The sequence below is a fragment of the Dromaius novaehollandiae genome, chromosome 7, assembly GCF_036370855.1.
Source record: "Dromaius novaehollandiae isolate bDroNov1 chromosome 7, bDroNov1.hap1, whole genome shotgun sequence".
Lineage (NCBI taxonomy): Eukaryota > Metazoa > Chordata > Aves > Casuariiformes > Dromaiidae > Dromaius > Dromaius novaehollandiae.
In genome coordinates this window covers 6,203,958-6,229,925 of record NC_088104.1, presented here as the reverse complement: position 1 = coordinate 6,229,925, position 25,968 = coordinate 6,203,958, and the positions used below count along the sequence as shown (strand labels likewise).

General features: G+C 40.4%; 1 protein-coding gene across 1 annotated transcript in view; it reads right to left on the bottom strand.

The window, feature by feature from the left end:
- Positions 1-25,968, bottom strand: part of LRP1B (LDL receptor related protein 1B) — a 750,266-nt gene that overhangs the window by 446,782 nt on the left and 277,516 nt on the right. Inside the window, exon 3 of the mRNA XM_064515494.1 lies at positions 17,513-17,650. Within this exon, the coding sequence (XP_064371564.1) occupies positions 17,513-17,650 (138 nt within the window). The remainder of the gene's footprint in view (positions 1-17,512; positions 17,651-25,968) is intronic.

The following is a 25,968-nucleotide window of genomic DNA, read 5'->3' as shown; positions in this document are numbered from 1 at the left end:
CAACAATAGAACATTAGTCGAACAACAACAAAATGATTAATAGATGTAAGTATTCCTGTAATGATTAAAATATGTAACTCCTGTACTTAGGAACTTTATGATTTTCCCTCTGTGACTAACAACAGCAAGGTGGTAATTGCTGTCTTCTTTAGAGTCACCAGCACAGGTTTAATGGGCTCAAAGCAAAGCTATCACTGCTTTAAAGCCATGCAAAATGATTGCAACCCTTTTTTGGCACCTATCAATAAAAAATGGGTTTGTGATGATATTAGAAGATGAAGATCACTTTCTTTTACTCACTGACATCTCCTATTTGAAGTTAACTTTATGACTAAAAAGTGAAGAGCCACCTTTTATCACTGCTGAAAGATGGATGGATTAAAAGGAGGACACGTCCCTGCTGCAGATAGGCAGCAGATCTTCATCAATATAAATCCACAAAGCATTTGACTGTACTGAGGAAACACACCCTGAAATTTTCTTTCCATGAAAAGATTATGGGAACTTAAAAGGCAAATAGTCACTGATTCTTATTACATGAACTGGTAAAGGACAGAGGGAAAGCAAACATTTAAAACATTCCCTTAAAATCTCTCACTTAGCTTGTGATCCTTCTGACTTGCATGCTAAGAAGTGTTAGCATTTCAGTGGAGTCTGTGCCAGTTTTTTTTTCTTCCCAGAACTTATTGTGTTTCAGTTCATAAACCAAAATAAAATCTGATTCCATGGAAACTCTTTGGTGTTTCATCGGGCCGCAGCAGGCGGCATTTCCTATACCCCTGTCAGTACAGTCCTCAATCAGGATGGGCTGTTGAGCATCTGGGCGGCCGTCAGGTTGCTTACGCTTTACTTACAGCACCAGCCCAGGCCCAGTGACCCCGGCTCCACACAATCACCGAGTTACGGTTTTCCCTTATCTCGTGTATCCTTCTGCATGCAACGAGGGTCTCTGCAGTGACTAGCTCTGCGTAATAATTATTACCTTAGGACCTGGGAGCTGAAGCTACAGACCAGATTCCCACTGTAAATTCAGTTTTCTTTGTGGCAAAAAACTTATGGTCTTCGACACACCAGGTATGCAGGGAGACAGGAACGGACGTGTAAGTGATGGGAAGCTGTGGGGCTCAGTGCGACAGGCAACGGTCTAACGCACCAAGGACTCCATTTCATGTTGACTCATTAGACCTTTTTGGGTCTTTCCTTCCAACATCATTATATCTCTTCATTTTCTTAAAGCTCTATCAGTTGCCCACAATTTTTAACCCTAATTTTACTTTCTAAAACCCTTTTGACAAGAAATATGAATGAACACCATCAATTCCAATTAACTTCAAAATAGTAATAAAAGCTTTATCAAATAGTAATAAAAGCTTTATCCTGCAGTGTGTTGGATTATGCATCTCTTTTTCCCTGAAAAACATCCATCTTTAGAAAACACTCAGAGGCACCTGAAGAATATTTTTTTCCAAAAAGAAATCACACTGTAGCTGATGATACATAATATCTCTTTTAAAAAAAACATACAGGCATTGAGGTGGAAAGAATTAGTAAGCTTCTCTACAATGGCATCACTATTTTTTCCAGGTAATACTAAACGTGCTTTCAGAGGTTCCCATCACTCCTGCTCACGTACCAGCAGCGGTGGCGATCACCTGCCTGCTGCACGGTCTTTTAGGAGCGAAGGAGGGGAGGCCACCGAGGCAGGGCCGGGCCGCGCTTGGAAGGGGACTCCCGGCTTGGGGCAAGGCACGGCTGATGCGAATGCAGGGCTGTTTCAGATTCTTAAACTACTTCATGTTTTGCGAGACCTCAATTTCCAGTGATTATATCTTTATCACAATGAGTAAAATATAATTTCTAAAATTCTGGAATCTGATTTGATTATTTATTGTCGGACCTTTCTATTAAAGTAAACATCTCCACGGGCAGCGTGGATTTATTGGGGGTTTCTGCAACTCTCTCGTTAAAATGTACCAGTGTAGAAAAAAAAAAGGAAGCGTGTTTTCTTCATATGCAAATGTATAGCGTGTCCATTTCTGAAAAAAAAAGTGATGTTTTACTAAAAGCTAATATAAAGTTGTTTTCAAAATTCACCTTTGACTTTCTAATTTACAAATATTTTAGGTTTTGTGTATAAAAAAAATTAAATCCATTTAGAAAATCATTTTGATTAAAGACTTCCAATTTGCTAGAAAATGTCCATTAAGAAAGAACAAAATCAATAATCATGTTACTGTTTTCACCCTCACAAAAAATACTTATTTTTCCCAAACATGTCATTTTTAACATTGCAGATGCAAATTCCTTGGCAATCTTAGCAATATAACACCACAATTTAAAATGTTGTCCATACTGGTAACACTAAAGAAAACCAGGTATTGTGCCAAAACCACCTAGACGAGAGCTTTGTTCACTGGTAGCTCACCTGAGAAAAATCTAAATAAAAACTGCACCTCTAAGGACCGCCAGCTGAAGCCCAGCCATCAACCCCACCACAATCTCACTCCACTAAGCCCTTAACTGACCGAGTCTTTAGAAATACATACAGTGTAATGCCAGAAGAAACAACACAATCCTAATTATTAGCCTACTGCTAACACTGGCGTTTGTCAGATTATAGTTTCCAAAATACGGAAATAGCAGAAGTTTGAGTACTTGTAAAGGTCACGCTTTCGGGTATGGCAGGATTTCCCAGAGTGAAAGGCAATGACTGTGGGCTTTAAAAAAAAATCTTTTTCAGCTTATAATAGAAAATACTCTGTTACACTTAAGTATGAAGCACATTTCTAATACGTTCAGGATTACAACCCACATTTCCAAGCTCCCTGTTGGCAGCAGAGGTCACAGTGCTGAACACCAGCCCAAGTTACTTCACATACTCCCAAACAGCCCTCGCATCTACGTCAGTAATCCTTCTACAGGGGGAGGCAAATTCTTGAACAGAAAGTGAAGTTACGTCTTCTGCATCTCATGATGATCGCAACCCAGTAACTTGACTGTCCTCAGCATGGGCTAGATTAAAGGGATGAGCAGAGCCCACCAGCAAGGCGGAGAGCTGGGAAGGGAGGGCGGTCCGGCGGGCGCGGGCCCTCGCCCACCCTCCTCCCGCATGCAGCAGCGGGGTGCGAGCAGCGGAAAGCTCCCGTTAGTGTGCTTCTGGGGCACGAGAAGGCCAGCACCATGAAAAGCCGCTTCTGTCCTGCCGCTTCGATGCAACGTTGGCAGCAGTCATCCAACGTGCCCCAAAACCTGGCCCACAGCATGCCCTAATCGCCATCAAAAAGCGGTAAAAGGTATCACAATGAACTAGAAATGACAAAAACCAACCCAACAAAAACCAGTTGTTTCCATTTGGGCAAAATATTTTCAGATTTTTCGGAGTATCTGACGTGCTCCTCAAGCCTCCCCTTTCTACAGGCAGCCTCGCTATCCCGGAGCCTGGAGCTCCCCGTGGCGGTGCTCTCCCCGCGAGGACGTGAGGAGCACTTCCACAGCCCACCTCCGGAGCAAAGGCCGGCGCGTGCATCTGCTAACACGGGTTATTTTGCAGATTAGTTTTTACTTTGGAAGAAGACTATAACTAGCACTAACATAAGCTAATGGCAACTTCCAGTTTCCTTCGCAGTGCATACACTGAGCAGAGCTTACTGGGTCCTTCACTGAACATTGACGGCTGTTTTATTACCATACCGACTTTCCTTTTGTGAGTGCTGTAGGGCTAAGTAACTTAAAGGCAATACAGTTCCTCTTGCGGGTGTCCTGAGATGGAGGCAGAAGCTATAGAGCTGGGGTCCGAAACAGCCCGGCTGCCAGACGGTGCTATGTGAAGCTTCGTAGTGACACAGGGAACCTATGAATTTACATTAGATGTGCAGCTTTTCTTTCCCTGCTGGGACCTTCGGTACGCAGCACGGACATCGCTGGGTGTGCACCAGGTGCACTACACGCATCCTTTGGCGTGCGTCAAGGGCTTTGCTGACTTGGTGGCGAGCCTTAGGGAAGCTGGGGCGTTTGGCACACCGAGCAGACTGCACTCCTCCCGGCCGCGAGCTCCGCTGCCATCAGGGTGGGAAGAAGCTCTGGACTGGCAGAACGAATCTGCGTTATATGTGATGCACAGACTCCTTCAGGTGTGCAAATTATGAGACTGCAAATCCCTGCGTTTAGCAGGAAATGTTTGTCCTTTCCAATATCCCCCAAGTTTAACAGTTTTAGCAGAGAAATGATGCATGTCTTTCCAACAGTTTCAGGATGATATCAGGAAACCTGATATATAGGGGTGGACTTCAAAGCAAAACATTTGTTTTCATATATTAAAAAGCCTGATTTTCTGTGAGGATAATCTAAGAGCATTTTTTGGTCTTTCATCCAGCTCTCCTTTGTCAACCTGTATTTATGTAAACATAAATACTGAAACCACTAACTTCAGTAAGAGAAGAAGCATCAGTGATGCCCATTTTACTTCATCTAAACAGTAATCCACATGTTGGTAAAAGGCACGTTACTATTTAAGGCATTTTTGCATCACTGCGTTTGTTTTATCCTTTCCTCTAATACCTCATATTATGACCAACATGAGATTTGTTTTGGATTTGCACTTTTCCCCTTCTCTTCCAAAAATCAAAGCATCTGTCTACGCTTCAGGGACACTGCACTGTTCTACCATAAATATTTTAAAATATTCTAAAGAAGAATATAAAATGCAAATGCACTTTGTTTTTATGTTGTTCAAGAATTAATTTAGCAGCTAAATCAAGATCTGAATGCTCATCAAATGATGATATGTTTGTTTTTAATAAATTATAAGAGTCAATAATAAAGAATGCAGCTAAACCAATGATGATGAAAATGATGGCACGACCAGTCCAGGGCATAAGCTACTATCCAGCAATTATATTCTTTCTCCAGCAAGTATTTGGGATGGTTGCTAGCAGGGAGTACATGGAGATACCGGTCATAGCCCCAGGGTCTCTACAGCAAGAGGATCCTCTGGGCGTCAGCAGGCTGTGGCTAGGACCCTCCTCGCTGTGATGTCCCTTGCGTACGCGTGTGTAACTAAAACCAAGAGCTGCCTCCCCGTCTGCTGAAATTCCAGGGGACGCACATCATTAAAACAAGGGGAAAAGTCAGTTAAACAAGTGGCAGGTCCTACATCTGATGCATAATTTTGAAAGAGGCTATAAAATATGCAAGACCATTAGAAAATAGAAAGTACCTCAGACAGCAACAAATTGTGCTGAATTGCCTGCTGGTAATTAAAAAGTACATTTATTTAAAAGGTCATACATGGTCCTTAATGAGGTAGGAGTCTGACCTTCTATAGCACGGCTGAGAGATACGTTTGGGGCTTAAATTACTATAAAAGTGTCTTTTATTTTAAAGCACAGATGTTTTTCTCTCTGGCTGCCCTGGTGCTGCTAACGCGACAGCAGCTATTACGGACCCTCACACAAGTGTGGAACCCACATTATACGTGGAAGCGGCAAAACGAAGGGGTCAGGAAAGTGTCACTGCGGGGCTGATAAACCTATTTCTGGAATCATAATCCTCCCCTTTACTAACGCCTCCTCTTTCATAATCTTAGCAGTTCATCACCCCCTCTGAGAAAACTTAAGGCTGACAATGGTCCATTGTTCCACTAATCCATCCCAGGTATAAGATACCTTATCTCCTAAGTAGCATTTTTATGCTTTGCTACATGTAAATGGATTTAAGAACAACACTACTGACAAATTTATTTTTAGAAAGATGCTAAATGCAGAGTCTCAGGAATTTCGATTTCACAGAACACCTTTCAAAGGCACAATATCCTAGAGCTAAGGAGAGAGGTTCAGAGAACAGAATATAGCAACCTTATTCAACAGTTTAGATGCATGCCAGAAAACATTACTGTTCTGCACAGAGTGGATCAAGGTCACATCCTGAACTTTAAACATCCTTCTCAAGATCTAACATTTTCCTAGAGCGTCTGAAAAAAAAGGAAAAAAAGTCATTCTGTTTTAGGGATGCTCCTTTTTTGTGAGCTGAGAGTCAACAATTTTAATGCCTTTTGCATATACAGGTTTTTAAACACTACTTGAACACAAGAATCTCCAAAAATTAAGCATTGGTATTTTCTGATTTGGATAGGCCCAATCCAAAGGCCTCTAAAATCATGGGAATTTGCCATTAAGTCCAACAGGCTTCGGGTCTGATTCTAACTAAAATTTTCTGCTTGTTGCACACCACTTATTTTAATTTTTTTGACAAGTGTGAAGCAAAGATCTTGCGAGGACTTTAATTACCTGCACAGAGAACAGTAAGTTAGGTCTACAAGTTTTCTCAGCATAATGTTTTGGGTGTGAAAGGAATATTAATAGGAAGTAAATTATTAATCTGTTTCCTCTGCAATATGCCAAGTACAGATTATATGTGATTCGAATGCATTAACTTGAGTTTCGCTACGTATATTTTGTGAACAGTACTGAAGCATTCTTCAGTACTATTTTACATCATCTGCATGTTTTCTGAACTTCACACTTTCAAGGGGATTTTGACTCTCCCTCCATATTGCAGGGAATGGAAATAGAGGTATGTAGTTTCTCCCACTCAAAATCTGTAAGAACATGATGCCAAATCATAACCTTTTGACCATTTAAAATTTATGCTTAACATCTTGGTAAGACAAGTGTTGTGGGGAGCAACTGTGGCAAAATTTGTGAGGTTATAAATGCCCAGCAGCGACAATCAGCGAGCAAAGGGCAGAAGGAGCCACTACCACAACCCGGATGATGATGAGCCACACGGACTGATACCACTGCGTGCACAGGCACAACGCTGCAGCTCACCCGCTTCCACAGTAATAAGGTAATATCCTTAGATTACGGAGTTCCCTGGCCCACTTTCTTCTTACCTGAGTCAGTACAGGGCAAACATGTTCCTACCCTTGCACGCACATATTCCAGGGAGCACTGACTCAAACCTACGGTAAGACCCTAACTACAGGTCTTACTCCCATGAGCTAAAGACTAATTTTCTCTTTCTTGACTCGGATTTTTGTGGCGACAAGAATATTGATTGAAATTTTCCAGAGAGGATGTAACAAATTCAGAGAATCAGTTTAAGATTATGTATTCTACGTGCATGTTCTTGCTTACCAGTGGAAGACCAGAAGTTTTTTCTCAAATGTCAAAGCAAACTTTTCTTCACACCACTGAATGTTATCAATCTCACTTAAGTTTGCTGGTCACACTTTTGACTTACTTATCATCAGAAATTATGGTAACTTTTAATTTTTAAACTGTATTACATGCTTTGAAAATGACTTATACTTTTTGATTATACAGTTTCCTGAGTTTAAAATTGAAAGATGTAAGAAGTTGGATATGGCAAGAAATTATGGTCCTTGTCTAGAAGAAAAATGAACAGGTTCCCTTTTTTCAGCTATAAATTGCAAAGTGTGAAAAGGCAGAATAGCCTGAAGTCCTCCTGACATATTACCTACAAAACATTTTAAGGGAATGATTAAAAACTAGGCAAAGGAAAAGCCTACCTTCATCAAACTTTTTGGATTTTATTAATAAATACCTGACTTTAAAAGATATTCAAACCTGGCAATCCTTTTGTCCTTGATATAATAAACTAAAGTTTACATACCAGGAAGGCCTCTGAAAATACCAGACAATGTGTTTTGGCTACTGAAAAGTGGGAAAGGAGGGAAAAAATAGTTTGAAAGAAGCCTGTGTTTGTTTGGATTTCTTTCTCTTCTCAGGAGAATAAAGATAAGGAGTTTGTGTACTCTAAAGAAATATGGGAGATCCATGTTAATATCCTTGCTCTGCTTAAAGCATTTGAACTCCTTTTTCCAGAAGAGTCCTAAATCCCTCCACCTGACGAGCTACCAAGAGCGACTTTCTCGTTTAGTGACTGTCCATCTCCATGTACTTGCGTATATAATGCACTAGGCAGAAATGCCAAGAGTAAAGAGCAGCCTTTTCCAGAAAACTTGTAAGTTGTTGAACACTAATCAACAGCTGGTGGTTGCTGCCTGCTTCAGTGCCTGGCATTGAAACGAGGTCTCCTTGTTCTCAGATACGCACCACGCGTAGGCGGATAGGCATGCAGATGTTCTGCAGCTGCTTATGTATTCCAGGTGGGACTACATCTACCCAAACTCCTGCAGCTGGCCCACTTTGGTTAAAAATACACAAATAATTGTGGAGATTGGAACAAGAGAGACCAAAACTGCCTCTTTGTCATGGGAATGAGGATAAATATTCCTGGGTCTTCAAGTATTTGCTCTAACAAATGGTTAACTGCGTATCCCACGTAGAAGAGCAGCATGAGGAGCAGAGGCAGCCCCCACCCAGAGCACCTCATAGTTTGCTTATTCACCTTGGGAAGATAAGGAGCTGGGAAGTCAAATCCCCTCAGGCAGAGAGTAAAAGAACTTGAAACCAAGTCTCATAATTTAGCTTGGCTGAGGACTCCTGGGGGAGAAAACTGACAACTCCACTTCTGACAAATAATGTGATTCTAGCCCTGGAATTTGCTCTTTCTTTCTTTTCTGTCTTCCATTTGATACCGTTCTGTAAATTTAGGTCGACTTTATGAATAGCTTTAGGGGGACCAAAACCACATTTTTCAGCAAATGTATCTTTCACTTAATTTTCTTCCTCACTTCAAACACCAGTTTGCTCAATTATTTCAAAACTCTTGAATCTGAGCAATGAATACACAAATAATGTCACTGGAATAAGAGTCCATGGAAATGTAATAATGATGCCTCTTATTGATGGATGGGTGCCTCAGGTGCCTTTTTTTCTCATCAGATATAATTTTATTATTAATTAACATAATAAATATTAATTGAGCTCTTACCCTATATGTCTTATTTTAAAAGTTCCTGTATATTCTGATAATGGAAAGTTGCTCAAAAGGAAACTGGAAAAAGTGTTACTCCTTCTAAATAAGATTTCAGTAAGTCTAAACTATTTTTCTTTCCCTGAATATTGGTGACAATAGCAGAAGATAAAGCTCATGCCATCATTCTCACTATGCCTGAAGGTTACCAGTGTTTCTTAAGGATTTGGTCGCAGGCCCTGGTTCCCCCTCACGGACAAGCTGTCTCCCACGCCTTTACATCGACGATGCAGTTAAGATGCACTCTGGGACGTGAACGACTGGATCGCAGGTAGCAGCTACAACTCCTGCTTGCGGGGCAAGCTCACGTGAAAGTTGGTTTCTTTTGCAATGTGAATATGTCTGGAACTTTTCATGTAGAGATTATGCCAAGAGTATTTATCTTCATAAAAGTACCTTTCAAATAATTTGTATATGCATCTTATATTTCTTATGCAAGACAATTCCTTAAAGAAGTTGTAACTGGAAAAAATAATCAGGTAATTATACCCACTGATCCACAGAAAGATAACAAAATTTTTTGAATACAACTGAAAATGTGATGCTCATGGTAAGAGTTAGGATGGTTGTTTGTTTTCTTAATAGAGGGCAGCCTTAAAACAGTAACAGCAGGTAACAATAAATACCACTTAACCTCGGTCCCTGGAAAGCAGAGCAAACCTTTCTCCTGTCACTCTCCTGCAGCCGCCTCCGACCCCAACAGAGCCGTGCTCATCAGGTCCGCGTGTCCCAGAGCACGATCCTGCTAACTATCCTGCTAGCTAGCTTGCTGGTTTAACTACCATGGACTAGTTTAAAATATGACATATTTAAAATGTCTGTTACACTTTATGCATTTTATTAGGTAATGGAATCCTAGAAGAAATAAAATATTTGAGTTAGAACCTTTAATCTTCTCTTTCATAGGGAAGACTAAAAAGAAATCCATGGTTGAAACATTCAATTCTACACTTCCTTGTGTAAACATGGTTTCCTTGACCCTTAAGAAAGTATATGTATTTAAAACACTGGCACTAATACAGTCTGAATAGCAAAACAAATCAGTATTTGTATTCAGGGAGGTCATAACTGACCAATATTTGATTTTGCTGACATGTACAACCATCTAACCTTTTCTCTCAAGAAAATGAATACTGTAACTTAAAATGGAAAAACCAATTGAGAACAGACAAAATAAGTATCACTCTTTCAGAAGACAGGATCATAATACTGTGCACACACTGTCCTTCAGCAGTTGATGATCTGTTATCTTTTATTATTATTATATCAAACTTTTATCAAACGATTATCAAACTTTTAAAATCTACATTTAGTTTGCCATATAGGCAATGCTGGTATCGTAGTGGCCCTTTTCTGAAAAATCAGGTTTCTAATGGATTTGGGATTTTTTTTTACTTAAGAATAACAAAAGAATTCTGAAATAGAGAGTGAGGAATTACCCATTTGTCTCTTCTCAGTCTTCATCACTGCCACCTCCTGTTCTTTCTTTCCAGCTCTTTCTTAATTTTAGCATTTGCTCTGCCCAGTATTTTGGCCTAAAAACATCTTTAGAAACAGCCTATTAAAGGTGGGATGCAATCTCATCACTCAAGCATCTTCCACTGCTATATACTTCTGCCAGCCGACTTTAATTTGCTTTGCTACAATCGGGTTTTGTGATAGCGAGGTACTAAATCAGCAAGCCCATGACGTGGTTCTCCTGACAGCAGAACAGACTGAAGGAGCTTGCTAATCTCCAGGAGCTGCATCAAGCTCCGCTACAGCATCAAGGTGGGAAAAACAAGCACGTCCCCCAAGCCGAGTATCTGTGCGGTGAAATGAGAAGGAGATGGAATAAAAAGAGCAAGCAAGCTTCCCCGAGACAAATGCAGTTATCTACTAGCAGCTCTGATCCAAAGCGAAACTACCCATGATGGTGAAGAAGAGCCATCGGCTGAACCGTGGCTGGTTACGCGCGGTTCCTTCCTCGTGCAGGGTCAGTGCCTGAATTCTGCCTCTACAGAAATGAAAGCGCTACACCTGGATACAGATCCTCTGACGCTTTCTAAAATTTATTTACACATTTCTTGTTTTCTTGCAGAATTATACAGCTCAACAAGCAGAAATTTTGAACACGTCAGACTGAATAAACTCTCTCTTCTTTAAGCATATCTCCACTGAATTTTTGAAAATCTGGACAGACGCAATCTTCACCTCACCTAAACCCTCACAGATTTCATTTCCAGCACCCGAGGCGCCGTGTCCCCCGGCCCCTCCAAGTATGCCACGCAACCAGCGTGCCGTCCCACAAAGCACACGTTATGTCCTACATGACAGTTTTCAAGGATTTAAAAGTCTCAGTATGTTTCTACCATATCTCAGTAGTCTACCTCAATATCCTAAAAGATCATGTTTTAACTCATTTCTCTGTTGTTTGACCAAGAGGATCACAACAATTATCTCAAAAGAAAGAAAGAGACCATCTTGGCATCCTAGGCAAGCAAAATGTGTTTCTCTTGCAAACATATAACAGCAGATACTATGATATAAAAAAAATGAGTCTTTAGGAAAAGTCCTGCACTTTTTATTTTTCTCCTAAGACTTTACAGTTTAAATTGGAAGTCAGTTCTAGCAGTGCGGAAAAAAAACCCAATGGTTAGGGAGGAATACAAAGGTTAAAGTGTTTTGTGGCTCGTTTCCAGATTTCATGAAATCTTGCACAATTTCAGAAGCTTTTTATGCAATGAGAAAATTACATCACATTTCCCGCAGTACAAATTTCTTTACCTTGAGAGGACTCATTACTTTGCACATAAAGAAACCGTTTGATGCTTTTTAGAAGTTTAGTCCCTACCCTTTTTTTCTCTTTTTCTGTCTTACAAGCGCAGGTAAAAGGCCTGACGTGGGACACAGTGTGACTGCAGGGGGACCATTCTGAACGTCACCTTGTGGCTTCTGCAGCCCCACTGGCTTGTCAGGAGCAGCGTGACATTTCCTGCAGGTTCAAGGATTCGGTAACCTCATGTTACACTTTGCACGCTGCAGTCTTAAAGGCTGACTGACTTTATGCTCGGCAGAATACGCCAAACGAGTGTACGGGGATTTCTTTTGCAGAAGCTGTGCGCTATTTCTGCAAAAGTCTCAGGAGAAAATCAGGGGAACATTTACGATTCCAGTCTAAATTCGATTTTCTTTGTTACCCTGCCACACAGCTTCATTAGAAAACCAAAACAACAAAGAAAAGAGAAAAAAAAAAAAGATTTCTAACATGTGGACCTAAACGTAGCTCCGCAAGTTTTCAATTTTGTAATTCTGTCTCGTTCTTGAAAGGCCTTAAGTTTCCATAAAATTCTGAAATTTGTATTTTCCTCTCTAGTAAACACTACTTAAAATGTCCCAGTGCTCCAGCTGTACAAGTGCCAGAATGGATAAATGATTCTGTAATAGCAGCATTTATCTTCATCTTATGGCAACAATTCATTCAAAAAGCATAAACAGAAAAATAATACTCTGATTATAGGCTGCTACAAAAAACATAGCAATTATTCAGCAAAATCTTCTGTATATGTGTTTTGGGTTTTTTTATGCTAAATGATCCAGTTTGTATATTTTATTCACTAAAGATTATGGCTAGGGTCATGGTTAGCAAAGATCCAAACGAACCAAAGGCTTGGCAGGACTCTATCAGAGCTCAGCTAAGTGCAGTCAAACTTTCAGCTTTAACCGAAAAAAATCTCTTAAGTAACTGCTATGATCTCGCCTAGACGTTCTTAATGAGTATTAGCCTACTAACACATGTTAGGTTTCTTCTAGTTAGTGTATCAAAAAATGTTCAAGTTATTTTTATGATATCTTCAGTCTTCTGCAGGTGATGCAGATGGTACTGTGTGGCCAGGTGTCTTGTCAGCGGTGTTAAATAGAGGGACAGGTAGAGAAGCAAGCAGTTACCTTATCAGTGACTCTCTAAACAGCAAGGGCTTTAATGGATGCTGAAACCTTGCTATTATGATTAATTACAATTTGCGATAGCGTAAGCAATCTGAGTAAGCAGTGTTTCAGGTGGGAAAATGGTCCATCCACATGCTTCGTGCAACTCTGACGTCAGTGGGGAGCTGCTGCAGCCCAGGGCCAGGGAGAGCAACGAGAGCGCAAGTCCTGAGCTCCTCGAGCCCCGGGTGCAGCGGCCCCTAAGGTACTTTACTGTGAATGTGTACGCTGGAGAGCTGCACTTGCAGGCTATTAAAGCTGTTATTATTTTGTCTTTTTAGCTACTATGGATGAATTTCCTGCAGTATTCCCAGCATATATATAGATATATATGTGTATATAAATATAATACAACACTGCCCATAAAAATGCAATGGATACTGCTGTATAATGCAAAATATACTTCAACTTTAAAGGCAGAGAATCAGCATGTGATTAGTGGCTGCACTGGGCTCTTACTTGTGCCGCTAATTCTGTGTTGGTTTTGCTCCTTGGTAATTTTTCCAAAAATATTCTGTATCTTTTACGATATTTTGGCTTAAAGTTGAAGATATGCAAAGTATTTTTGCTAGTATTCTTCTTAGTACTTCTTACAGTATTTTTATGGTATTTCGTGGCTAGAATATCCAGAATTTTAGCATAACTACTCCTGTAGTCATAAGTTAGCTGACTGAAAAGAGATGTTTTTACACTCTGAACAAGTTTTGCTTCTCTACCGCTCTAACTCAGAGATAGACCAAAAATTAATTTTGGCATATCACCTTCAATTTTTTGCTAAATATATAAGAGAAATTGATTTATAAAACTGTGGAGATGACTTTTCTAGCCCTATAAATGACCATTTCTAGATTCATAGAAATGGGATTGTAATTCTCTAGAAATTATCTTAATGATATATTTAATCCACCTCCCTTCACCTGCTCAAGGCCAGACTACCCAGTCTATCCTTTGTGTTTGTTTAAGCTGTTCCTAAATAGAACAGAAAAAATGAGATATTTTAACCTTCAAAAGACCCCAAAATCAGATACTGGAGGAAGCTGAAGGCACGTGACATGTGATTTAACTTACTGCAGCCTGTCCCGGTCCCCCCCTCAGCAATACCCACAGCGAGATCCCTGCGCGGGGTGCTCAGGGATAAATAGTGTGAAGGAAGGACTTGGAGCGAACAGCTCAGCTCTCAGTAATTCGGTGGCTCCCCTGCGGCAGAGGAATTCTCAGCTCATTGCTTGGCTGAGCTTTAAAAGTGGCTGAAAATACAACTGAACTAAAGATACAGCTCTCAAAAGAAACCTGAAGAACTGTGTTGAGAAGAGAAACGTAGTTGTCAGGAACAGCTCTGGATCAGTCCTCCAGCAGAACTGCTCAAACTGGCAGGCTCTGGTCTGGCTTGGCAGGTTTTAGTGGAGCCTTATCCAGCCTCCAAACACCCGATGGGCAGCAACTGCCCCAACATCTGGCAGGACTGGTCTGGGGGGAAATTAGCGGGTGAATCTCAGAAAACTGAGCAGCCCCAGCCTACACTTTGTAGGAGAGGTTAGCAATTACTGTAAGCCCTCGCTTGTGCCTTCATCCTCTCTAATGCATTCTTTAATTAGTCAAAAACAGCAGAGAAACCAAAATGACCAAACACAGATGTCTTATCACTGTTACATGTTGCGAGTTTCAAATAGCTTAAGCCCACAATCTGTTTTAGGGAACCAAATACCCCTTCTCCTCTGAAGGACACTGAAATGCATAATGTAAAATGACCATACAAAATATAAGATTTTTTATTACATATTGCCACAAACCCTCCTGAATTTATGCATTACGTTCACCAGCAAAAATGTGTATGTGACTGAAATAAAAGATGACAAGAAAGGAATGTCACTGTATTTACTACTATTTCCTTGAAATTTCACATACATTACCACACTGCAGATACAATCATGTTTTCTGCTACCCAGGGAAAGGTGCAGTCCTGAATATATCCCTCAAAGATGATATTATAATGAAATAACATAAGAGTATTAGAGAAAGAAATTCCTAGAATAGTTCCATATATTGAATGTTTGTATCTTATTAGATCTTAACCATTATTAGAAGCTGTCACCTTTCTGGAGTTGTGACCTGAACCCTGCAAAAGTCTGTGCCATGATCACATGCCCCATAACTCAGACTGTGAAATATTTTTCTGCTGCACAGACCGTAACTTCTTTGCCCAGAGTTACCAGTGTCAATGGTAACAGATTATTTTAACACAGTCAGGTCTGTGAACATAAGAGTGGTTTGCAAACCAACACTTAAAACTGCTTTACCCTCCCGATCAATCAAAAATTTCACAAAAAATTTCATATGAATAATGTTAATTAAAGAGGAACACACTTGTCATGTTTCTTACTAATATCAAGAGTTAAATATTCCGCTAGGTTTCTGAAGCAACTTTCCAGCTTTTGGCTACACACATCCCCTGAACATATCCTTGTAAGTTCATTATTTATAATGGACATTAGCTACAGAATGCATCAACTGTTTATTGTTCTGATATGTTTATATTTATACATTTACAATTATATATATATTTTTATATATTTATAATTATATATACATATATATATAAATATAATCACTGCTATATTGCATTCATACCAGCCATATGATACATAACAACCCTGTCTACAATACATTAGTGGCACTTGTAATTATCAAACTACATCACCATAATGTAAAATTATAATTTTCTATATTCTTTAGCTTTCTTTACAGGAATGTGTCCACTAATATTCTCAAGAATAGCCTCTATTAAGCACAGCAAAACTGGTAATTGCTACTAGAATCAATATTAATGCGTTGTTTACCATTTACTAGATGAATCACTGGGAGACAACGTGAAATTCTTCATAAAAAACTAATATTAAAGAACTTCATCATATACATGTTCTGTATGTTCTAGGCCAAATGTTTACTGTTAAAATCTTAGTATATTTTACTAAATTTTATGGTAATTTATTAGCACAGACATTAATTTTACCATAGGGAAGTTTTCATATTCATATATGATAATAAAGCAAGGAGTGGGAATCAACAGGAACCTTACAAGGTAGATTTGAGCATAAATTAAAAGGGCATGAATAAAGACTAGTTATTTTATGTGCTACAACATTGCAAAGTACAGACTACATATGCAAAAAGCTGCACATAAAAAATAAACACATTTAATTTACACCAACGTACAAATTCACTTTTTAGTCTACTTATTTTTCTGACTCCATTACTCTCCTGATTTGAAGACTTAAAATAACTATTCAGCACATGAAGTTTTTAACCCTCTGCACCTTAATCCAGAAAAATTAGTACAAATATGTGAATTATTGAGGAATACACATCTAAATGGTGGCCAGTGGATTAACGCCGTTCTCTGAAAAAAAACTCATTTGCAACTTTGGAAAACTTCAGTGTGGGCCAAAGATTGCTTTGGCCAATTTAATACTTGCTCTTTTTTGATGCTGAGACCAATGCTAAAATCAGTATGTTGACACAAATTTTGATTTTGTACATTGCTTCTTGAACAAGCCCACAAAAGTAGAGCCTTCAAGAAAAGAAATGATTGCTATTGCTGTGAATAAGAATAATATAGCTTGTGTCAGTCTATATCCTGAGTGGGTTACATAAAAATAACTACTTGTGGTTTTGTGGAGTCAAGCAGTATTATACTGACTAATTCCAGCTGACGTTCTTTTCCTTTATGCGTCTGTTTTTTTTAGAGGGTTTATTTTTGGTACTGGCTTAGATTTTATTATGACAGTTTTGGAAATCTGTCCACCCAAACTTTTAAATTCTAATTTAACTTTCTGAAGTATATCATTACTCGCATCTTTTACTGTATATTGTCACATTAGATTGCAGTGCAAGTTCCAGGACCTGCTCCTGGGTTTCTCTTTTTGAACAGGAGACCTGCGAAGGATCATCAACAATCATTTGCCTAGCAGTGAAGTCTACTCATTGACACATTAACCACTTAGGGTGTCAAAGATTTGGGTTTAATATGGCAGCTTATAACTGTCTCCAAGGTAGAGCTTAATAAAACTCATGAGTGTTAGACCTGAGATATTGAAAAGCTGACCTCCCAAATTTCTGTTTAAGATTTTTCATTGTCACAGTTAGATAACTACACTCCCAAACAGTAGATGACTTGAACAAAATCTTACATAAAGCCAGTCTTAAAAGCAAACTAATGCTCATGGCAAATCTGAGGTCTTTTCAGTGTCGTTCTTTAGCTCTTCTCATATCTGATTTTCTTTAAACAGAAGTTACAAGGAAAAAAGAAATTTCTGGCAAACAGCGTGTGCTGCCCGACTTTTGCTCCCTAACAAAGGTTTCCTCATCCTTCTTTTGGTGTAAAGGATTCCATCATACCAACTCAATTAATTGTTAAAGTTTGAAAATCCGTGTGTGCTTCTTACTTGCATTTACTATATACAACAAAATATTTTTAAAATAAACTTGAAATATACATCAAAACATACGTCTATCAGTGACATTCATTTTCATTTTAAAATATGTGTATTTCCAAGAAGAAGAAAGTTCTGGTTCTTTTTGCATTCAAAAGTAAAACATAGTAAAAGACCTAAGGTTAAAGCATTTTTTCCTCAGCAAATTTACTTACCCCGGCAATGTACCCCTTCATCATACCCATCAGCGCAGTCATAAACACCATTGCAGAGCTGGGACAAGTGAATGCATTTATTTGTACCGATGCAGGCAACATAGTTCGGGGTACAGGTGAAATCTGCCTCGTCAGGACCTAGAAAATACACAGAAAGTTTCTCATATATATTTTTATATGCACAAAAAGGCAGAGGAAGTTCTATATTGCATACTATTTCCATTTTAAAGCTAAGTACAACACTTCACATAGCTGTCTGTTGTCAAGCTTTTCAGTGCACTATCAATAGCATATTGAGGAGAATTAAATCATCGAGTAGGATTACTTCCTACAATACAGTTGATAAAATATATGTTTTCCTTCATGTTAAACTTTACAGATGCTAAAATTTACCTTTGCAAACATGAAAGAAGTATCACAGATTTGCAATTGCCTAGTGAACCACAGTCTAGAGTTTCTCTGGTCATATCAAAAGAAAGAGATATTAGTATTTATATTCATTGCTTCACTATATAAATAACCTCAGATATTGATTCTTAGATATGAAATTACATATAAACGTTAAATATTTATGGCCACACTGGCTGAAACGGTCCCGGCAGCCCAGGAGCCCGGCTGCGGAGCTGAGCTGCGCAGGATGCTAGGGAGAGGGGAAGGAGGCGGCCGAGCTTCCCCTCCTGCCCGCAGTCCCTCTACCCGCTGCGCTCGCCAAAGCCTCCAGCATGGGTTCCTGAGGAGCCCTTTTGGTTAGCTATTTGTAGGGGGGTTGATTGATGGGGGGGGGAAACAAAACAGCATTGTAATTTCCCACGATAAGCAGAGAGAGCTTTTAACGCTCTGTTCAGGACATCTGGAGGCCCACAGCAGGACGGATCTCAGCTTCTGGGCAGTATACGGTTAGCTGCCCGGAGACTAGAGCTGTGGAGATTTTTTCAGGAAACAACTGAGAGCTCCCTGGTTCCCTGTGTTAGGCAGAGTTGCTATGGGTCTATGCGTAACTCGGTCAGCTTGTAACAGTCCTCAAGGGAAATACAAGCTAGGACGCAATGTGCTCGAGTGCAATATGCTTTCACCTTCTCCTCGGTACTAATTCCGAGACCAAGGACAGAAATAAAACAGGCAGTATCTGAAAGCTCCCCCAGAAGTGGGAAAATCTCCATTTTGGCACATCTTGTCTTTCTTTGGGTCAGCAGGACAAAGCAAAGGACGGCGCTGAGGCACTTTATGTACTTTTAAACAGATACAGCTAGTTCTTAATATAGCCCAGTGAATAAAAGTCCAGACTTGGAAAACATGCTCCAATAAGAAAACCCTAATTAAACATTTATAATCTGTTTGCTCATGGAAGGGTGCTCTTCTACCCCGTGCCTCCCGCCGCCCCGGGTCCCCGTCACCAGCGCCGCGCGGACGCACCACGGGGAAAGGGGTGACGTGGGGCCTCCCGCTTGCTGCTCCCGTCCTTGGAGCTTGGCACCTCCTACTGATGCAGGGCCACCACTTAGGTCCTTGTGTATCCTTGATACCTACATCACTGACTCACAGAAAAAATGGTTCACTGGGACTAGGGATTAAAAGCTAATACGTACAAGGATGAATGTGCTCTGTCTCAAGTTGTGTGCTTCCAGGACTGAAAAAGAAGGTTGTATCACAGCTGTGTTTTACATACAGGTTTTCAGGCAAACTGCCTTGCTAAGCTAAGGATGAAGGGTCTAAAACTGCCCCTTGAACTGAAAGAAAAGGAACTACTCTCCTTGTGCACTAGATCAAATGAGTGCTTAGCTGATATAGAGATACTGAAACACTGTACAAAGATTTTTTTTTCTATATTTTCCAGTAAAATTGAAAAGGAAATTAAAAATAGGAAGTGCAGAGATGATTATAATTTTTTTCTCAGTTAGGATTTGAAGATCACAGTAACTCTCCTTTGAGAAGCAGAGACCTGACCTCCTGACTCTGCCACAGACCCTGGGGGAAGCAAGAAAGCGAGGGGAGGGGGAATGCGGCTCTATTCCCTTTCTGTGCAGCAGGGCCACTGGGCAGTTTTCTTTGTTTTGATTTGGGTTTTTGGTGTCTTTTCTGGGGGGTTTTGCTATATGGAGGTAGTTTTTGTTACATGAGGGTAAGATGCCTCATGCCATAAAGCACTGCATGCACATCGAGTTCACTACTTTATCCAAAAACTCCGGCAGTGCCCAGTGTTCCTCCGGAATTCGATTAGTTTTGCAGGGTTTGTGGGCTACTTCTCATGCCAGGCAATAAGCAGTTTTTTAGATGCTTGTGTAAACCTACGCTATTCCTTTTTAATTACTTTTCAGACATCTTAAGCTTCTAATTTCCTCAAAACCTGTTCTCGTGCTCTCTCCTACGTTCTTCCATGGAAGTTGGAGACTGAGGAATCCGAGCCGGGATGTTTTACGTACCAGATTCTGTGATCTGAACTCAGTGGCTTCATTTAAGGCCGAATTAGAAGAGTATAAGAACTAGAACTAGAAAAGCTTATTCCTATTTCCTGCCAGACTATCAACTATGACATGCCATGGATCCATGGAGAAAGGCAGAGTTATCAGAAAAGAACAGAAATAAAGCAGCTTGGGATAGCCAAGTGCTCAGTATCAGGTAGGTCATGTAAAACTGAAATATTTAGCTTGTATTCACATTTCAATTTCATCAGAACTTGAGGGCACCTAAAATTTAACAAAACCAAATATCTCCAATCTGCCATTTATCCACTGCATTAAAGCAAATGTGAACAGTGAGAGTGAGGAGAAAAAAATGCTTTTTAAAAAAACAGGGAACATTCACAAAAATAATACATATTTGCAAAGTATGTAAACGATGGTACTGCATTACTTGCATATAAACCCAAGATTGCTTCAGTGCTCACAGATACAGCCAGTAATCATATGTGATCAAGCAGAAAATTGAAATATGTGATCAGAAATATATAAACATTTGTATTTTCCCAGTAAAACGAATGAGTGAAAAGAAGAAATCTCTTAATTAACATTTAATATCTGAGCAGGACAAGTCTGATAAGCTGATAAGATTTGGCTTTGATTTGGTTTTAACCCTCTTGTTTTTAGAATACAAAGATTCCTTCAGGACACAAATGAACTGCAATTTTAAATACATTATCTAACTTAAAATCAGTAGAAGGTGGGCTCGCTAAATTAGCTTTCTTTGAGGAGGAAAGGTATGAGGGGAAACAGAAATATGCTCAGAGAAGTATTAATCACAGTGTTTTGTTTTCAAGCGAAATTTTATGCACCGCTTGTGAAAACAGAAAGGTTCAGTTTAGAAGGAATTAATATATTAATGTGACTGATTAAGATAAATTTTTATGTTCTTTATGTTTCCTTACTGGCATGGTGCTATGGAAAAATACAGTAATTTTTGTTGAATTGACTTGCGCAAGACGATGAACTTCCAAAAAAAACCCTATTTTATGTAACTAGTGGCTGCAAAATGAGTCTAAGAACTAACAGGTCTTGATTACCCAGCAACGTCAATGGGAGGAGACTGCACGTCCCCAGGGCCCACGAGCTGCCCCTGGGCCCTACCCTGGCCCTCAGGCCAAACGCAGCTCCGCGTGACTGTGCATTCAGGGTGGCACATACTTTGCCCACAGAATCCGAGCTAGTTATGGCACTTTCCGAAAAGTTTAATGCAAATAAAGACGAGCAGCTTTTCATCTTGTTTACTCCATTCCCTTCTCCTCTAACGGACAGCCACTTCTGGGAGTTTCATCAAGTCAACTTGAGGAAAAGGAATCCAGAAGTGTTCCTCTTTGAAATCATCTCAGTATATTTTACACCAGTGCAAGAACGCTAAGAATATCAAAGATGCCTGGTGTCCTTTCTTCCCTTCAAAAGACGCAATGATTCCTAGTCTCACAAGTTGGTGAGGCACAGTCCAAACGACTGGCTGTAAGAGGCGGTACCAACACTTGGAGCACCCGTACTGCGGCACTCCTTGGAAGGCAAAGGGGACGGAGGCGCGCGGCCTAGGCCTATTGACTAAAGGATAAATGGAAAAAGGGGTCCCGGCTGCCAGCCCCGGGCACTGGGTACGGCTGCGGGGACACGCTGAGGCCTGGCTGGGTGGGCGGCCCAAAGGTTGGGGTCGGTGGGGCTGTGCTGGCGCCGGAGCCCGGCACCGCTGTGGTGTCACCAGGACGGGACTGACGGCCCTGGCTGGGCTGAGCGGGGGTCTGGGCCCCCGGCAGGGTGAGCAGGGCTGATAAGGCCCAGGGGAGCCCTCGGGGCCATGAACCAGAGAAAGCAATCAGTGCAGCTCACTGAGCACAGACTAACTGAAGAAAGGCCCAAACAGGGTCTCGAGGTCCCAGAAAAGACTGGCAAGCACCAAATCCACAGAAGACCTGTGGACCGAGCTGCAGTTTCTCCTTCTGACAGAGTACTGCACAGCGACGACATGAAGGCCAGGAACCACACGGACATGACATCCAAAGTCACATGGCTCCTATCTCATTTGAACCTATGATATTAACAATGATTGGAAATTGAGTGAATACTGCATGGATCAGTAATTTAATGAATGCGTGATGCACAAGCGAGAAGACCACATGAGCTGTAATATGTAAGAAATCGCCAATTTCTCCGGCGACTTGAACTGATTAGCAACTGCGGGCTTCCATGTCTGATGCGATCGTGTTATGTCACGGCTAACTGCATTTCCCCACCACTTGGGAGAGCATGAGAAAACACCATGATTCTGCCGTCCATGTGCAGGATTTGGGGACTTTAGTTAACGTCTCTTCAACAGACGTGCCCTTGCTTCAGTGCAGGGTTGAGAAAAGATACGGGAATCCCTGTAATCGCCTTTAGCAGGGAAGACTGGCATTGGTGAAACACAATCCCTCTTCTCCCACCACAGCGGCACCGTGACAGAAGGCATCAAAGACCCCTGTCAGAATCGTCAGAGACATTTCTCCAGCCACTTTGAAATGGTATCGGTCTTAAATTTGAGCTTCCTTGTCATCAAAACTATACTTGTCCCACTTCCAGCTCACGCTGTACTAAGTCTCTGACTAGAGAAGGCAACTGCGGGTATGAGCGGAGTATTTCTAGGAGCTCGTTATCATAGGCAAGGCGTAAGTGGGTTTTTCTTTCTTCAGTAACAGAACTTATGGATAAAGATTATTTCACCACATACAGTCCTTCTAGAAATATTCCTCTTAATTTAATGTGAAACAACGCATAACTTTGCATTGCAACTTTACTAAGGAGGCACAAGGCATGAATAACACGTACTTGCAGAGACTTTCGAAACAGCAAGATGAGAGGAGACTTGTTACTGCCCTTCAAACATTCAACGCCCAGTAAAATTCACACAAAAACCTTAACTCTTACAAATTCATTCAGAGATGCTCATATTCAACAACTGACACAAAACATCATCAAAGCTGCCAGTCCCGGGCTAGTTTTTCCATCTTTGTCTTTCCCAGGTAAGTTTTATTTGAAGCGCTCAGGTAAAGGATGAGGCAGTAGCCCACACTTCTAAATAGGCGCCTGGGCAGATCTGTTTGCTTGTGGAAGGGTCCCCTTTTCCATCGCTGCATTCAGTTTGCTCAAAGCCTAGCAACTTTCCAGCAGCTCTGTCCTCAGCCACAGGAACGGCGATTCCAGCCTGCGGGACGCCTCTGCAAGCTACATTTGCGCTGGGCGCCAGCGACACCCAGCTCCGTCCTGCTCCCTGAGCTGTTTTGACAGAGTCGGCCCCCTCACCAGCGAGCAGCCCCCTGAACAAAAGCTTACTCCGCTCTTTCGGTGGCCTTCGAGTCCAGGTCGGCTTGCACAGACGGCAGGGAATTCTGGCAAAGGCATTTCTGTACTGGTGCCTGCAGCAAGCACCAAGGCGGCAGTGGACAGACTCTGACCCAAAGAGAAAATTGATAATTTTGATGCAAATGGAGTTCTGAAAAATGTCTTTCACTGTTCTGACTACAGCACACTCCAGAGAAGTCTTCATGTCGCAGCTACATATGTTTCCTCCTCAGGATTACCAAAGGGAGTTGATTAATGACTGTAATTAACGTAAAATAGCCCAAAGTTTAAGAAAGAACAATCCAAACCACTACTTTTAGGATCTCTCTGGATAAATATGGGCTTAAATGAAAATACCGCACCATGGCACAACACCATATTCAGTCAGTCCCATTAATGATCCTGGGCACGGGGAAGCTGGGGAGTGGGGCCTGTCGCTCCTCCCGAGCTGGCGCCCAGCGCAGCCGCCACAGTGCCCCGTCTCTGCTCTGGGCGCAGAGCACAGTGGAGAAGCAGTCGGTTAAATTAAGTGAAAAAGAAATTTAAATAAAGTGAAAAATTTATTTTAAAAAAATCAAATTGCTTGAACATCAAGATTTAATAGATTATCTACAATTTAAAATTTTGAAGATTGCAGAATTGATTTAAAAAACTTGATATTCTTTAACATAGCTCTTGGTCTATAAAAACAAGCTGCCCTAATTACTACATGCAGCCAAAGTCACATAAAATGTCCAATATAGACTTTAAAATGCCAGAAATTATCCACAGTGGTTTTGATGCTTTTTTGTTTTTTGCTCCAGTTCCTTGCTGATAACCAGGGATTTAAAAGGTGCTCATCTTTTGTAAAACTTGAAAACACAACATTTTAAAGTAGTAACATACATTTCTGGCCCTGACAGGACAAGGGATACTGTACCTTAAAGATATTTAAGGCTTAGGGCTAAATTACAGCCATTAGAAGAATTTGCTTTTGTGGGAAAATTAAAGATTAATGGGAACAAAAGACAATTCTTCCATGATAAATTCATGGGTTTATGTTGAATGTTTGAAAGCTTCCAAGAGGTTGAATACTACTACTATTTTCTGCAGCCACCGATTAATGTGTGAAGTGCAAATTAAATGCTATATATCACATGATACCACAATCCCTTAAAAAGTCATTTTTTCACACAGATATTACCACTTCTATAGCATAACATGTACTTTTAATATCAGGATTTTGAAACTCTGGGGTAAGTTTATGGAAGTTACTTTAAAATTTATTCTTTGGCACCTTACGTATATGCAGACAAAGGATTTTAGATTCAATAGGGATCTATGGTATCATAGTTACCCCTTTAGTCATTCATTTCTACTCTTATTTATCACTGTGCTTTATTCGCCCACGTAGACTCATAACGAATAGAAGTTTGAAGTCACCTTCAATTAAATTAGATATTTAGCCGTCCATGAGAGAATTATAAGCACTTAGGCTAAGAGATGGACAATTGAAAAGAAGAGGAAAGCAAGCAAAGTATGGTGCTATTCAAGACAGAACAACAGCTGTCATCTCCTACCTCGCAAACACAACATATTGTCTCCAAAATAATATTTCACAAGAAAGAATAAAACTGGTGACAGTGAGTAGGTTTGTGAGTATGGAAATGAATGAATATACTGACTGTATCATCTCATAACTTATGACCAAGCTTAAGAAGTGAGTGTGGAAAACTGTAGAAAGCAATACTGAAACAAACAGAAAAAAAGAGAAAATGCAGAACATAAGAAATCAAAAAATTGCTTTGAGTCATTATAGCTCTTAAAAGCAACAGATTTGTGCTGGTTCACAGCCTTAAGTATCTAGCGTCGAGTGTCTCATCCTCTCTTTATAAAGAGAAGTGTATGGCCTCAAAAAGCCTTCTGCCTTCGGCTCATTGTGTTTTGTAGGGAGAGAAGCAGCACAACTATCCGAGGCAATGCTTCTCAAATCCAGTCGAGGATTTGCATTGATCTTAGTTTGTGCTTATGGTGCTGATACGCAATTTAGTGATTCAAGACTTCATAATTAAGAAGCATTCAAATTAGCTGCTGAAGGATGGTTTACAACTTTGTGTGGTTTTGTAGATTAAATAATTCAAAGATCATCTATATGTAAAGCTTAGCAAGCCTCGTAGTGGCATACAAAGCTCCAGTCCGTACACTGCTGTGATACGCTTTTAGCATCGTCATTAGTATTATCCATGAATGAGTTCACAGGTGCAAAACACAACATATGGATATTGGTTTATGATGCTCCACAGTTGCTTGCTTTCTCCTTTTTGTGTGTGCGTTTTCATAAACACTGGAGAAATGCAAACAGCAGACAGCCTAAACCTAATATTACACAATAAGTTTAATTGTTTAAAACTTGAACATTGTTTGCACACGGCTAGTATAATGACTGTCAGTACTCTATTTGAGAAAACTCTCCAGTAAACGCTTTCCCTTTGGCTATCTTTCTCCTAATCACCGCTTGCTGTATGTCAGACACTTGCTCATGTCCACAGATGTAAATAATTAACGGAGCCACTGGCCTCATCTCTTCTACTGTAATGTAGCTAGCAGCTACTAGAGAGAAGTAGGAAAATTCAGTTAAAGTTTGCACAAGGGCTGACAAATGGCATAAAGAGGTATAGAGAAAATCTTTAT